At 45.3% G+C, this 13489-nt stretch overlaps 1 protein-coding gene across 1 annotated transcript; it reads right to left on the bottom strand.

Annotated features, from left to right (window-relative positions):
• Positions 1–1455: 1455 nt before the first annotated feature.
• TACR2 (tachykinin receptor 2) lies at positions 1456–11153 on the bottom strand. Its single transcript, XM_076339407.1, has 5 exons — positions 10658–11153; positions 7162–7356; positions 3802–3958; positions 3270–3466; positions 1456–1949 (listed from the first exon to the last, which is right to left on the bottom strand). The coding sequence occupies exons 1-5, from the start codon at positions 11101–11103 to the stop codon at positions 1760–1762; spliced, it is 1185 nt and encodes a 394-aa protein (XP_076195522.1). The 5' UTR covers positions 11104–11153; the 3' UTR covers positions 1456–1759.
• Positions 11154–13489: the final 2336 nt, after the last annotated feature.

The raw sequence follows: 13489 nt of genomic DNA on the forward strand, positions 1-13489 counted from the left end.
AACTCTGTGTGTGGGTGTCCTTCAGTTCCTTGGAGCAAGAGTCTTTGCAACCTCTAGTGTGATCCCAGAGATATGTGCCTTGCAGAGCGTCCCTCCTGAATTGTTTTGAAACCCTTCAGAAGAAAGACTTGGTGGTGGCTGGCCGTAAATGCCTCTTGCTGCTCTCCCTCTGCTCTGCATGCACCCCAGCGGTGCAGTCTTGGGAAGAGCAGGCTGGCCAGTTAAGGGGGCTGGACAGATAACATCTAGACTAGAAACTACCTGCTGGAATGATTTAAAATAATGAACTTTTTAGGAAGGGCATACAGCCCTGTGCTCTGTTGTCCCATTAGTGAGACAAGTTTGTCAGGCCTCTGCATAACATAATTGTTCCCCACAGCAGCCAGGGAGGTGAAGAACATTAAGTGGAGAAGGAAGATACATCTGCTGGTTCCTGTATTGAAACAGACTTGGGAAAATCGTACCCCTTCAGTTCAAGCCATGAATCTTTTCTCTGAATTTACTGCAGAAGTGAAGCCTGGCAACACTTTGTAGTTTTGCTTTCACAGAGCAAAGAGGAGTATTTCAAATAACTGGATCTTGTCGACATTGTAGGAGCTTTTTGTATGCTAAGGTATGGCTCTGTGTTATTATATACAAACCTGTCATGAAAGGTGAAGGTGATTGTGAGGTGCTACTTACCACACCAGTATTAAATGCTGTATTACTTTATATATAATGTTCATATTTCAGCTTCTGTTTTGCATGCCTGCACATAATGCCTCAGGCTTTGAAGATGACATATTTCAGCCTTTATTTTCATATCTGAGAAGAGAAGAACAGTGATGATAAAAATGGGGTAAGTCTGGAAAGGGAAAATGAAGGGACTGTCTGGGAAAAGACAGCAATGGGTCAGACTGCGGTTAGGACTAAGAGGAGGTAAAGGAGGTGGATTCAGATTGGATCTATGAGCCCTGACCAAGCCAGTGAGCATCCCACACCTGGCTACTGGCTCTTCAGAGAGCGTCGCTCTCCAAATTAGGCACCACAATTAACTATGTGAAGTTGGAGGAATCACTTGGGCACAGTTTAATAGGAAAATGACATCGTATTTTGGTACAAGGTTATAGAAACCCATGCAATGACGACATCTTAAGGAACTGTTTCTTGCTTTTAACTGACGAGAGATGGTGCTGGTGAAATTGCAGGCATGAAAATCCCAGAATTCAGAAAATTCTCAGGGCAGGCTTTTCAGTCTGGATGTGTTAGTATTTGGCTTTGTCGTAAGCTTTGCTCCACAGTCTTGTCTGCCTTGGGGCTGCTGAGACATGGGACTTAGCTGCCCACGCAGCCCTGAGGGTCCGTCCAAACTGGGCCAGATATGCCCCAGCCTTTCTGCTCCATCACCTCTTATCCAGATTTAAGTGTCTTGGTGGAACAGAAAGCATGAGATTGCTATCTGGAAGAAAATAATTGATGTTCTACTGATTGGCACTGCCTCAGGTCTGCTTCACTGCTTTTTTGACCTCATGGGCAAAATCTCGCTGTTCTGTATTGCAGCTGTTGGTGTAAAGGAGGGCTGAACTTGCATCCATAGCTGGGTGATATTTGGACCTACACGGATAGAAGTTTTACCAGCAGACTGCTTTCAATGCTGATGGCATCTGAAAAAGTCCCATAGGAAACAGTTGCTCCAGAAAAAAAGACCTGTCTCAGGCTTCTACAGATCTGCTGCCTTGAAAAGGTGTATTAGGATAGAGCCAGAACCAGGAGGAGAAAATCAAAGTGTTAGCTGGGTGAGGGTAAATGTTGTCTTCTCATTCAGTTGGGTTTCTGTGTTTAAACTTGTTGTTCTTGACTTCCTGTGGGTTGTCTTGGAAAGGGATGGGGATGTAAGTTTAAGTTTGTCTTTCTCAGTTGCTTTTATGCATGGACACCACCGAAAGGCTAATTTGAAGCCAGAACGAAACCTGTAAATGTAAGAAAAGAAATTAAATGGTGAAATGATCTTTTTGACTGCACAGAAAAAGAACAAATGCATGACTTGGTTCTACCTCTGAATGACCATGGAAATAAAAAGTTTCTATTTAAATCAAAGGAGCAAAGTGAAGAGCTAAATGTATAAAACCATGGAGTGAAGAGCAATAGGAATTTATGATCAGATTTCCTTATATTTTAAGTAAATATGTAAGATCAGTCAAACAGCAGGATGTTTGATGTGCTTAGTAGATGGTGCTGACCATGCTGATAACAGCATTCGTGAGAAGCAGAGCATCGGAGGAAAATACATGTGTTTAGCCCCTGGAAACTTTTTTAAAAACCATGAATAGTTAAATGAGGAAGCTGTCTGCTTTCTGAGAGAGGAGGAGGATGTGTTTGGGTGTTTTACTTTAAATGCAGATTGGCTGAATGGGCTGCAAAACTGCCTTCTTTTGTGAGCTTACGGGCAGGATGCTGTTGGAAAGCTCTGAAGGAGTGAGCCTCCTAGCATCACTCTGGAGTTAGGTAGTTCGCTGGTGGGGTCCCAGTGAAACTGCACTGGAGGTGCTGGAGGAGGTGTGCCGATAACTATTTCTTACCCTTAAAGCTCACTGCGCGTACAGCCGGAGTGGAGAGAGATGTGGGTTAGGGAGAGGTCTGGCAGCGGGACGTGCAGGCAGGAATTGGCATGGAGAACCACAGGGCAGCCAGAGCAGCTCCCCAAGCCCAGCGACCTGCCGCACCAGCGTCCCGAGAGCAAGCCTGTTCTCAGCGCAGAGCAAGAGAGACATCTCTTGGCACGACGAAGTTGTGCTCTCCCAGCTGCTCACTCGTGGCGGGTGTGCCCGGACGGGAGCCTTGGCAGGTCGCCCGAGGGCTGCTCCTACTCCCCATGGGGATGAGCCCTGTGCCTGTGGGGGGGGCTCAGGGATGCACTGGGGGGTGGTGGCACAGGAGCGGTGGTTAAGCCAGCCCGGCATTAGGTCAGCACATGCGTTGCAGGGATTAGAGTCCTCCCTCCTTCCTTGGAAATAAGGTAGTCTGTGTGTGGAAACTGGTGCAGATGTGGCTGTGCTGATCATACACCTGCTGCCTGCGGTTTATTCGGAGGCAGAAAATCTTAAGGGTTGAGTTAAAATCTCACTCGCACAGTGTGGCTAATCTCACGTTATTAGGAGAGTATAAATTAACTTGTCTAGCCGGAATATGGACTGCAGTTGAAAATCACAGTTGTTCTCACCTCCAGAGATTTATGCTTTTTCAGACTGAGATTTTAGTTTTCTCTGTGCACACGCATGCACGCTACTCACCTTTGGTTAAGACAGCAGTATATGATGGGGTTGTACATCGTCGAACTCATGGCAAGGAGAAAGATTGCAAGATAAACCTGCTGAATGTACTTCTGCTGGTAGATGTCTTCCTTGAAGCTCCCCAGGATGAAGTATATGTGATAGGGCAGCCAGCAGACAGCAAAAATGATCACAACTACCACCATGGCCTTCACAAACTAGAAAAACAAAACCAGGGTGTTATTCCTGGGCCTGATTTATCTCGTGACATGCAGATTCACTGGACACCGGGCTTTACTCTCTAAGGACTGCTGGGAACTGGCCCACTGCCTACCGATGTGAGCCTTTCTTCCTTGGAGGCTGGCTGGTGCATGTAGATCACAATTTTTTTCTTACTTGCTGAGTGATGCCCTTTACTCCCGGCCCAAAATATTTTGTCAACCTTTCATGCCCAATCCCACAAGATTTTGTATCAAATGCAAGCTCTGTTTTGGCATTGGAGCCAGCAGGGCTGGTGCGCTGAGGGTAATTATTTTTAAGTTTCACTTCTGACCTTTTTTTTGGCATTAACTTGGTGTTCGTAGCGGACTCTGTTAAGGTGGTTGCCTGGAACCGCACTGCTCCACAGAGTAATTCCTATAATGCTGTATGCAACAAACATCACCATTAAAGGCAGTAAATAAATCAACACGATCACTGCAATGTGATACCTGAAAAAGAAAAACAAGCATGTTTTCATAGTCAGTATGTCTCCTGAAGGGCTCTTTCAGAAATTGTCTTTTGGACATGTATGTCTGGCTCCCATTAACTTCAACCCCAAAGCATAAAGAAGCAGAAATTTTGCCTACAAACATCATTACAGGGACTTCTGTAAACAGCAAAAGCTCATCTCTCTTGTGTTGTGATGATTAGTCCTTGGACTAGATTCGCTGTTCTTTCAAGATGGAGTAATATCATTTATCTTTTATCAGAGGGTAACAGTCCATGGCCACCTGCCCTGAACTTGGCTATCCCACTGCAGTCAGGGAAGAGAGATGTCGTAAGACTTGTGGCTGTAAAAATATGAACCTTTAAATCACAGATATGGGAAAGGAATATTTCAAAAACTGCAGAGTAACTTGATGAATGCAATAGTGTCAACAGCTTAATTCAGCAACAATGAAAAAAAACCTGGATCAGGGAGTTCAAATTGTAGCTGGCTGCTAACAGGGTGCACAAACTTGGCAGGGAAGACTGCAGGTCGCGAGGAAGGAATATTGCCTGCTTAGAGCATGCAGAAAGTGAGTGGCAGTCATTGCTGTATTTGTGTCACTGGCTGTTTTTATTTGTCAGTGCACACACAATTATATATCACCAACAGGCTACTCGGTTACTGCTCTGGCTGAAAGAGCTGGCATCTCCTTCGGCTGTATTTTAGCTTGGCCCTTCCTAGCTTTCCATGTTTCCCTGCAAGCTTCTGCTGGTTCCCTCATGCTGGGGTTTGATTATTTTAAGCAACCACCATTTATGGGGAGGGAACGACCTGCTCGCTCAGTAAGAGCAGCTGTCAAATTAACATAAACAGTGTAAAAACTAGGATTAGGCAGGAGGGCTCTGGCACACGCTGCTGGCAATGACCACAAAAGGCTGGGTGCAAATGGTCTTCTCAGTATGACAACGCTCTGGAGTTACTCGCCGCATTAGCGAGCGGGGTCAACTGCTTTGCAGAATGCTGTTGAAATTGGTGTTGGGGCGCTCAGTGGTGTTTGCTCCTTGGGGTGGTTGCAAATATTGGAATGGTGGCTGCGTGTAGAAAAATATTATATTTGTGAAATGTGGCAAGTTTATCACTGCCTGTTTTCCACCCTTCCCAAGTCTCCTCAGAGCGGTACCTCTTTTGAAGGTCTAATACAGTGTGTGGAGTGCAGCGGAAATGCAAAGCCCTTTTAGAGTTCCCATGCTTGGAGGAGGAGGGGATGGGAGCCTAAGCTTGAGCACGTGGCAAAAAGAAACTTTTAGTCTTGTACTTTTGCTACTTTGCTGCAAAGTTAACCTATCACCAGAAAAAAATCCTCTGTGGTTAAGGTTCTTTATTTTGGTTAAACTTCTACAACTTTAGTCCCTTCATATCCAAGATTTCTCAGGCGCTGGCAGTCACAATACTGCATTGTTTGGGGTTCTTTTGGACTTGTTTCTATCATAATTATGAACATGTTTCCTGCAGAAAAGGATTTTCCTTTGTTCTGAAGTCTAGAAATCTTGAAAGCTGGTTTTAGTCGACTAAGAAGGATTTGGAGGACCCACAGTCAGCAGAGGAACCTGGTCCTCCATTTCTTTGTTTTTTCTTTGGGTTTCTTAGTATTTCTTTTCCTCGGTATTTGGACTAGCACATGAATGGCTGCACGTGGCTTTTTCTCCCTGGTCTGTATTGCAGGCGTTTGTCCCGATAGATCCATCACTCAAGATGATTTCTGGGGAGCACTGCTTCCAACTTCCTTTCTAGGAGAGCTACTGAAACCTGCAAATCTGAGGCTGTTCAGGGAGAGTGAGCTGGCGAATGAAGTGATTTATTGTGTTTGGGAGCTGCTGCTCTTCAGCTGAGGATCCCAGAAAAAACCTGCCCCCGTTATTTGCTACTTTCAGGACCAACCTTTCCAGCCTGCAGAGACTTCATTGGCATGCTGGGAAACTCTTGTTTCAATCCTTCCCAAACAGTGGATGTGGGAGAAATAAACCTCAAGCTTTTCATTTGAATGAAATAGTCATCAGTGACTTATATATAAGTGATTATCTACTATCCCTCCTTCTCAGTTGACAGGAGGCTGGCATACTGTGTTCCCCAGCATGTGCCGTGGGGTACCAGCCAAGGAGCCCTGGGAGGAACATCACCCAACATGATGTGAGCCCGATTTTACTCTTGCTCGTCTGTGACTCTGGAGACTGGGGACAACTGGCCGCCAGTGGCTGAATATGCTGCAGCTCAGTCAAACTTACATGAAGCTCCTGGAACTTGGCACATATTAGCGTGAAAACCGGTTGGTTTGGTAATAACTAACTGCAGGAGGCATCCAGCTGTCTGCCAGAGATGAAGACCGAGAAGGGAAGAATGTCCCTGGTGCACGTAGCTGGGCAAAAGTGTTCACAGCGAAGAATGGATGCGGGGAGTTTAGCACTTGGTTTTGGTTTGAAAAATTGTTTCCATTTTGTTAATCAATTTGTTCCTTTTCTGCAGTTCTTCCATTACTACTTTGTATAAATATGTTTTGCTTGATAAATTTCTCAAACTGCTCTGTGTATCATGTGCTTTAAATAATGATTAATCACAGCAGATCCCCTAAATGCGGGGTATGGCTTGTTTCATCTGTCTGAACAATCTTGCTTTAAAGCAGGAGGAAATTGCTATGAGGGTTAGGAGCTTTTGGGAGCGCAGACGTGTGCCCAGGTAAGTCGGCCTATAAAACCTTAGGATGTTTGAAACATACTGCTCTTCCCCCCCCCGGCAAAGAGCAGCATAATTTTTAACTAATTCTGTGGCTTCTCGGCATTAAAGATACCCAGTTTCTTCCTGCCTGATGGAGGGAGAAAATCCAAAATCTTTGGAACCAGGATTTATTGCTTGTTTAGAGACTTCTTGCGCTGGTTTCTCTTAAATCCACTGAGCCCTGTATCTAGGGTTTCTAGATCTTATAACCCCTTTTCAAAGCAGGGGAGGATGATGCATCACCCTTCTTTACCCTGAGCCATGATCACCTGGTAGCTTTTTCCACAGCTGGCTTAAACTGAGCTTAGATGGGCTGCCCCAGACCCATATTCCCCTGCTGGGTGGTTTCCCCTTGCCCTCTCTCCCAGTACTGCCTGTAGCCAACAGTTTGGAGATGAAATGGATTTCCAAGTTAGCTTTTGCACGAATTGGGAGTTTTCTTGTTTCTCTTACGTGAGCTGGTGCTTGGATCCGACGTCATCGGGCCAGACGACGATGCATTTTGTTGTTCCGTTGTCCATCATGATCTCAGCGTAGAAGCACTGCGGGAAGGCAAGCCCAAATGCCACCAGCCAGATTATCCCTATGATGACTCTGGTGCTTCCAGCAGAGAGCCTGGACTTGAAGGGATGAATTATTGCCATGTACCTGCAAGAAAAATAGGTAATGCTTTTACAGTTGCATTGGTAAACTATACGACAAATATAGCAAGTGTAAAAACTCACCAGGACGGTATACTGGACTTTAGTCATAGAGACATTTTGATAGGTTCCAGGTTCTAGTGTGAGGAAGAATGCCTTCTGCATATGGTCGTCGCAAGTATTCCCCATACTTTGAATTTTGCTTTTTTTAATCTTTTTTTTAAATTAATTTTTTAAATTAATTTTTCAAATGCTTTATGTGTTTGGTCTGAAATTTCATGCTGTGAACTGTTTGTGTTAGTTTGGAGTTATGCACTGTTTAATATCGTGCCCTTTTCTCCTTCCTCTAGCAAAAAAACCCCTCAAACTCTGTTTCCCCCTAATTATGTCAATCTCCTCTGACACCCTGTATTATCACAACAGCAGATTGGGGTCTTTACCCTGAATTTTTCCCCACTGATTTTTAGCCGTGGAAAACTCGTGTGCCATCCACCTCTGCCTGTAAAATGCTCGAGCACTTGTGCTTGCGGTGGAAGGGGAAAACTGACCCTTTCATCCCGCACCTGCTCAGAGCCCTCATGGCACATCTGACTATTAGATTACTTGCAAGCCCGGGGCGCTCTCTGGTTTTAAGTTCCCTGTGTAAAAATGCATGGTATCGTAATGAGTACATAATCAATTATGCATTTCTTGTCATGCTTTCTGTACTCTTTGTCATGGTTGTTACAAAGGCAAAATAGAGTGGAAAATGCCAATTGCCTCCTGGTTTTCATAGCGAAAACCTGACAAACTCTGCGCTGTCTCTTGGCCAGGCTGTTGGGAGGGAGCTCTGCCCGGCTGCTGCTGCAGGACAGAGGGTGGCTGCATGGACAGACAGCACAGTAAGTAAGCTAGAGCTGCATGGCAGCAGAGCCTTATTTAGCCATGAAATTTTCATGTCGTCTTGCTTTTCTTTAGCTTGTTGTAGGCAGTATTATACAATGCTCAAATCTGGTCAGGGAGGAATCAAGTGGCAAATATTCTCCAGAATATTTGCCCACAGAAGTGCCTAAATCCACGATCTGTGGCTCTTGGTGAACGGCAAGTCCTGGGTATAAATGATGCCACCCACTGCACTGCCGAAGCAGCCTGATGCAGCAGCCCGTGTTGCAGATACCGAAGGTATTACAGGGCTGCTGGGTGGAGGCTTTCCCACTCAGCCAGGGGTGCACCCCCGAGGCGAGCTGCACTTTTAGGCAAGCTCCTGCAAGTTGGGAGATGTACTGAATCTGCTGAGATCTCCTGGCTGCTCTTGCTGTGTGGCAGGGTTGCCTTTGCCCCACTGCTGCTTGTGCTCCCTGCGACATCCCAGGATGCTGGGACCACGCTCCCAGCACCCTTCCTCTGGTCCTCATCCCACGCAGACAAAACAAGCTGAATTTTGGACACTTGCACACTTTCCGAAGAGGGCCTAGGAGGCTTTGCTAACTGGAGTGTGAAACTTGATCTGATATACTACATTTCTGCCTGGAGTGCTGTGGAAAGTGTGCAGTGGAAAAAGCTGCTCCAGTACACAGAGCAGCTTGAAATGGGGAAGCAGAGTGGTCCTAAACCCAATGGGGAGCGATACTGCCAGGGCCTTTTCCACAGCAGACAAAGATGACTTATGGAGCTGTAACTTCTTAGCCTCCTTCCTTACAATAAACTACTTAAAAAGACATTGTTTTATCGAAGTTAAACAACGGAGCCCGTGGACGCAAGTTCTCATAACAATAAATGGAAGCCGCAAGTTTCCAGGAGACAGTGTCAGGATCTATTTTAAGGCTAAGCAAAGAATAGCTAAATATGGTTTGCAGCAAGATGCCAAGTTTTCTTCCTGATCTGTGCCATGTGACTAAAGAGATTTTGGCTGTATAGGTACTTTCACCAAAAGTCCCCAAGGAACGAGAGTAGGGAGACATGAGGACAGGCTGAAATGGATTTTTTTTTTTTTTTTTAAACAATATTCTTTGGCAGAACACATGTATAAAATAGCAGTTACCAACAACCCTTGATTTAAAGCCAGGAACAGCAAAAGAGTATTCGAGTTTAAAAGTGAGCTGCCATTGCTTCTAAATAGGGATTTGCTTTCATCTGGACAACTGCAGGCTGATAAACACATCACTCATCTCTGCGCTTGTTAGCGATCCTTCCAGTGACCGCAGGGGCCGCTGCCCCGTACTGTGGCAGCTGCGTGTCAATCCAAGCCATATCCCCAGCTCCGGTGTGGGTTTCAGTGGGCATTACACGCACACGGGGCAAAGCCTTCTTTCTCCTGCGAGTTTGTTTGTCTGGTTTGTCTATCGATTGCTTCCTGAGGCTGGGTGTGCCGGGGTGAACGGAGCTGCAAGCAGGGGAGGGAGTTACGAAAGCGACCCCGATGACTCAGGGAGCAATGCTCTTTGGATGGCTCCAGAGGGATGCTGGCTCCGCTCCCGAGGGAGCTGGAAGGGCCCTTCGTGGATATGCATGCTTGATAAGGAATAGAGGAAATCTGAAGGAAACTGCAAAGTCAACAGACAGGAAGGATGGAGGGAAGGAGGGCAGAGAGCCTAGAAGGGAGCTTAACCTCCTCTACTTCTTTTACATGCCATTGCCGTTAAGAGAGGAAATTCCCATGGACTTTTGGCCGCTTTCTAGTAAGAAGAAAAACAGCGTCATGCTAGTTAACAATGAGCTGTAAACACATTCAGACTCCACAAATTTAAGCTCAAGTAAAAGAGACTTGGCAGATGTAAGAGTATTATGAAAATACCAAATTACTACAGAAGTCAAACAAAATCACTGTAATTACTTTCCTCCCTCTTGGAATAAGTCATTCTTGTGAACAATTGGAGCAGACTCTGCCATTTCTGATCCAATTCCCATTATTTCTGGTGGTTTGCTGGACTTGCAAGAGGGATTGTGGCTGCTGCTACTTTCAGCATCCTGCAGGATATTCGTATCGCTCCAGCTCTGTCCAAATGAGAGGTCCTTCTCGTGGTTTAAAAAAAACAAGTTTGCAGGATGACTGGGAAACAATTTATGATCAGTAACAGGAGAACAATAAAATACCAGCCACTTCCACTCATTACACATTCAGGTGTGACTCAGACCAGGAATAAGACAGAAAAGCCTTCCTTTCGTGCCACAACTAGCATCTAACCCCATAGTCTATTTGCCTGGCACTCCTCCCACTTTGCTGATAAGGCACCTGACACAGTAGGGGGGGATTGCACAAAGTATTGCAATAATTTTTTATAACTTACAGTGAATTTTTCGGACCTTATCATCTCCATTCGCCCTCTTACCTCTCTGCAGCTACGGCTGTCATGGAGTAAATGCTCACAAACATTGCGGTGATGGGGAACCAGTTCTGAAACCTGCAGAATTCCTCGCCAAAATACCAGACGTTGTGACTGGCATAAATAAAATTGAAGATGGTATTGAAAGCAGACATCAGCAAGTCCGAAAAAGCCAAATTAACGATAAAGTAATTGGTAGCACTCCTCATTCTCTTGTGCGCAAGAATAATCCAGATGATGGTGACGTTGCCAACGATGGATGTGATAACGATGAAGGAATAGGTGATAGCCCACAAAGCAATTTGCCATCCCGGCTGGGTAAACTGGGTTACTGCTGTCCAGTTGCTGCTGTCCTTGAGGGAGTCAGCCTGTGAAATGTTGCTAGCATTTAAAATGGAAAATGTGCTCATGCTTTTTTCTTCGTCTAAGTGTAAAATAAAATCTTCTGGCATCTGCTTATTTTCTTGCAGTAGATGCTGGTGTTATGAATCCCCATGCATATGACTAAGTGCCGTTAAAAAGACGTCGGGATGAGATGTCTCATGTCCTCTCGTCCTGTTTTCCAAGTGATGCAATACAGTTCCAGGAGGAGATGGAGGGCCTCCTCCTTGCCTGGCATTTTAACCTATGCTTGAAGAGCAAAAACTAAAGAATTCCTCTCCCCCTTGAGTTTCTTTTTTCTCTAAAAAGAAAGAAAAAAGGAAGAAAGAAAAAAGGGGGGGGAAAGAAGGTTTTTTTTCCAGGTCAGTGACAGGTAATGTCTTCCTTTAGATTATTTTTAGGGCCAAGAAAATATAACTGGAAGTATCAAGCCAGAAAACACTTCAATCCAAGTGGAAATCCTTCTTTTTCAGGGCAGCAGTCTTCCAAGGCACCAGGTATCTGAATCCCCTGCAGTGGGACTGAGGACATGTGGTTTTCTTTGCCTGTGTAACTATTAAGTGCGAGGCAGGAGCCGTACTGGGATAAATTCTCTACAGGGTTTAAGGGGACTTGAAAGGAGGTGGAGTCTCCTGCAGGCAAAAACTAAACAACCAATTTGACATCAAATGAAATGTGGCAAAGTGGTACTTGAAACTCCCCCCCCCCCCCGCCATTTGTGAAATAACCTCTGAAATGGACATGCTGCTGTATCAGGGTTTACAGGCTTAAATGCAGGGGTAGCTACTTTGCCGGGTTTACCAGTCCTGCAATTCTTGCATTTCCAGGACCCTCCCTGGCTTCATGCGAGCTCTCATAGCAAGAAAGAAACAAAATATATTAAACGCAATTTTAGCAAGGTGGTCTTGCTCTCTGCAACTATTCGGAGGCTTATCTGTATTTTTAATACATTTTACTTAACGGTGACTGCCCTATATAATATGACTTGACCAGCCATATTTAGTAGATTTGGTATGATTTAATTTATTTAAATTACAGCAACATGTCCTGTTGGGGCTTGAAGGGTTGCCGGCGAAAAATGCCAGGAGAGAGGCGTTTGTGAAGACCAGACCTGAACTGGGACTTCTAATAAGGCTTCAGTGGCAAGCTGGCACCCAGGGTCTCATCCAGAGCTCCAGAAATCCTTCTCCAGCTGCTCTCTAGCATAGAAACATCCAGAGGAGCCTCAGTTCCCAACCTCCACGCTCTGTGATGCTGAGGGGCTGAATGAGGGGCATTCCCCCTTCGGACCACTGCATCCCCTTTCCCAGCGTGTGCTGCAGAAAATTATTGGCCTCATGCATGCAAGAAGGAGTATCTGGTCCTTGTAGGAAAGGGAAACCCCTGACTCCCGTCTCTGCTCAGAGTACAGCACTCTTGCTCGCTCTCAGCTTTACAGTAAGTGATATAAACATAAGGAACACATTGAGGCTGAGATTTCAAAGAGTACTTGGCACCGGCTCATGCCTGCCCTGCTGGAAACTAAAAGTGTTTCAGGTATTAAAAAGCTGTTTTCAGCTATTAAAACCTATTTTCAGATATTAAAACCTGTTTTCAGGATTCAGAAAGCTCCTGACGAGTAACATAAAGGAAAAACTCCCCCTGTGTGTGTGGCATTGGGATGGCAGTGGCTTTCCAGCTCCTGTAGTTGCTGGAGCTGCAGCTGTGCTAGGTTCCCCTGTAACAGGGCAGCATTTATTGGCTCAGAATCCTTTCCACCAGCTCAGCCTGGACTCTTTCCTTGCCTCATTAATTTCTGGAGGCAGCCTTCAGTTAACCCATCACCTAACCACTGCAAATTTTTAAAGCAGGTCTTCTCTGAGACAGTATTACTCTGGTATTGTTTTTTAGAAATTAATACTTGCAGTACTACATGTAATACCTCGTTCTCCTCACAGTGGACCTACCTGCAGGTAATTCCACTCACTGCCTTACCCAGAAACTGTAAAAATACACTTGTACGTCTCTTCTCATGTGCATCGCAAAGCTGTTCCAGGCTCTTCTTGAAAGTCTTCCACTGACACCTCATTAAACAACTTAGGAACCTTCCACTTTCTGTATGCCATCCAGGAGGGCTTTTCATGATTTGCAATATGAATTCAACAACTAATAGTGTTCTTCCAATTTTTTTTCCTTCGGCTTGCTCAAATCTCTTCAAATTCCGAGGAGAATATGAGCAAAAACCTCCATATGTTTAGCTGAGAGCGGAGCTAAAGTGCTTTATTAGTCTTTGTTACAGAAAGCAGAGCATAAGCAACCGCTTAGAAAAAGGACTGTACTTTTTGATGTTTCAATGGTGAACCCAAAACCTCTCTTGGCTGACTTTGAATTTGAAGATGGTCAGGGTGCCCACGTTTCCTAGGAAGCACCATTGCCGCCTTCTGAACCATCTGCCCCAGTCCCTGAGCTGTTACTCGG

The sequence above is a fragment of the Aptenodytes patagonicus genome, chromosome 5 (genome assembly GCF_965638725.1).
Source record: "Aptenodytes patagonicus chromosome 5, bAptPat1.pri.cur, whole genome shotgun sequence".
NCBI classification, from domain to species: Eukaryota; Metazoa; Chordata; class Aves; order Sphenisciformes; family Spheniscidae; genus Aptenodytes; species Aptenodytes patagonicus.

What these genes read in the sequence shown, in the direction of transcription:
- TACR2 (XM_076339407.1), bottom strand. Translation starts at nt 11,103, where the DNA reads ATGCCAGAAGATTTTATTTTACACTTAGACGAAGAAAAAAGCATGAGC. An exon ending in AAGTTAATGCCAAAAAAAAG is followed by an intron (nt 3,467 to 3,801) that starts GTCAGAAGTGAA and finishes TTGTTTTTCTAG; the next exon opens with TTTGTGAAGGCCATGGTGGT. An exon ending in TACTGCTGTCTTAACCAAAG is followed by an intron (nt 1,950 to 3,269) that starts GTGAGTAGCGTG and finishes TTACATTTACAG; the next exon opens with GTTTCGTTCTGGCTTCAAAT.